Below are 2500 nucleotides of genomic sequence, written 5' to 3' on the forward strand. Positions count from 1 at the left end.
CACAGTTCCTGCAGCAGTAAAGCCAGGACTGCAAGTGTGAGCGAAATCAGCACAACATAGGCCTATAAAGGAATAATAAACAGTAACGGAAATACCGTGACCTGAAAAGTGCGCGGAATTGGGAGCCTTTTGTCGGTGAATTGCGCTGAAGCTAGCCTACATTGTGAACATGCTGGACGTTATCGCCAAATTACGATAGAAAGAGCAACCAATGTTATGTAATATTTATAGGCTAATTACCTCATCTACACAGTTGCTGCTACCCAAAAATATACGATGGCATAATTAAATAGGCCTATGTGAAACACACCTGTGTTCCGTCTTTGGATGATGTGCAATGAATAAGACCCACACAAACCTATTTCACCCCTTTGTTTTATTTCAAGGTGGAAGTGTCGAGGAGGACACACGTCAATTTGCTTTTTGACATCCGAAATCTGAACTGTCATCCAAGGATTCAATCCCACAAATGCACTCTAGAGGCGTAATTCACTCTCAAACTCGGATGGTCTCCTAAAGGGGCGTTCACCTGACGTCAACGGGATACCGGAAAACAACGAGCCTGACTTATCTCCTTCTTATACCATTCTCTGTGTACACCTTTGAGTAGACCATATTGAAAGTCTGTGTTGAAGTGAAGAGTTTTGCAAAGAGCAAAGCGACGTATCCACCATTTTTGACTTTTGCATTTTATTATTGGAAGTTCAGAAGTCCTATCATCTACTGTATGTGTGAATTCTTGCCATTCAAATATTTTGAGAACATACTTTTTAAACCCTATATAAAATGTATTTTGCAATGCAATGCAATGGCATGCTCAATACAAAAATATCAAGTTCCCAAAATGTTGCAAAATGAATTTACGTACATCATTTTGAACTTTGAACTTGAACTTGATCATTTTGTAAACACAGTGTTCCTCTCACTGACCTGGCTGTGTCCCCAGGCTCTGGTACACCCTCTTGCAGACCTGCAGCAGGAGCAGCACCTTGTCGATGGGCGAGTGCGACCGGGACATGAGCGCCAGCTTCCGCCGTGCCCGTGACACCCCGGCGCAGTCCAGGAGCCCAACGCCCTCCGGAACTCCCAGTTTCTGACGCGGGCACCCAGGCTGGCACGCCCGCATGCCCTCCGAGAGACGGACGAGAGAGCCGTCGTTGGTGGCCGAGGCCTGGAGGGCTTTGTCCAGAGCTACTCGCAGAGGCTTCAACACGCAGCCAAACATGGCCTTTTCCAAAGCAAGATCTGAGCAGAGAAGAACAGGCACAGATGGACAATTGATGTCAGTGTTCAACAACAGTCATCATGATGATTTAGTTTTTTTTTAACATATTTGTTGGCTTTATTTTTGACAGGATAATGGAGGAGAGACAGGAAATGAGTGGGGAGAGAGAGAGACGGGGAAGGAATCAAACTCGAGTCGCCAACATAGCAACACAGTGTCCTACCGTTATAGGCCACGGCAGGGCCATCGTGATGATTTAGTTGACGTGGTCAATATAAGTTTGTCATGCAAACGTCTTAAGAATGACTTAACTGGCCTTTTCCAGAGCCAGATCTGAACACAGAAAAACAGGGACAGATGGACAATTGATGTCAGTGTTCAACAACAGTCATCGTGATGATTTAGTTTTTTTTTTTACATATTACATATTTACATATTTTTTTACATATTAGCTGTATTTTTGACAGGACAATGGAGGAGAGACAGGAAATGAGTGGGGAGAGAGAGAGACAGAGAAAGAATCGAACCCGAGTTGCCGGGGTAGTAACCCAGTGTCCTACAATTCAGTGTTCAACAACAATCATCGTGATGATTTAGTTTTATATATAAATATATTTACAGTATATTTCTTTGTCTTTATTTTTGACAGGACAGTGGAGGAGAGACAGGAAATGAGTGGGGAGAGAGAGAAACGGAGAAAGATCGGCAAATGACCCGGGCCGGAATTGAACCGAGGTCGCCTGCGTAGTAACCCAGTGCCCTACCCTTATAGGCCACGGCAGGGCCATGGTGATGATTTAGTGAAAGCGAAAGAAAGTGAAAGCCCATTGGGAAACTCCAACTCCCATTGTGACACAGCACTCCACAGCACACAAGTGAACACTGCACACTGCACACAACGAAATTGCATTTATGCCTCACCCGTGCAAGGGGGCAGCCCTCAGTGGCGCCCCATGGGGAGCAGTGCGGTGGGACGGTACCATGCTCAGGGTACCTCAGTCATGGAGGAGGATGGGGGAGAGCACTGGTTGATTGCTCCCCCCACCAACCTGGCGGGTCGGGAGTCGAACCGGCAACCTCTGGGATGCAAGTCTGACGCCCTAACCGCTCACCCATGACTGCCCTAGTTCACGTGGTCTATATATGTTTGTCATGCAACCATCATAAGAATGACTTAACCTAAGTCAAGAACATTAGTGACACATTATTGATGTGAATGTTGTCGTAATGTCTCATTACCCAATCATCTATGACCGTGACCTTCTACAGAGCCAG

At 45.8% G+C, this 2500-nt stretch overlaps 1 protein-coding gene across 1 annotated transcript in view; it reads right to left on the reverse strand.

The window, feature by feature from the left end:
- The window catches only part of rin1b (Ras and Rab interactor 1b), a 24869-nt gene that overhangs the window by 5786 nt on the left and 16583 nt on the right, over positions 1-2500 (reverse strand). Inside the window, 1 exon segment of the mRNA XM_063187131.1 lies at positions 931-1245. Within this exon segment, the coding sequence (XP_063043201.1) occupies positions 931-1245 (315 nt within the window).

The sequence above is a fragment of the Engraulis encrasicolus genome, chromosome 21 (genome assembly GCF_034702125.1).
Source record: "Engraulis encrasicolus isolate BLACKSEA-1 chromosome 21, IST_EnEncr_1.0, whole genome shotgun sequence".
NCBI lineage: Eukaryota > Metazoa > Chordata > Actinopteri > Clupeiformes > Engraulidae > Engraulis > Engraulis encrasicolus.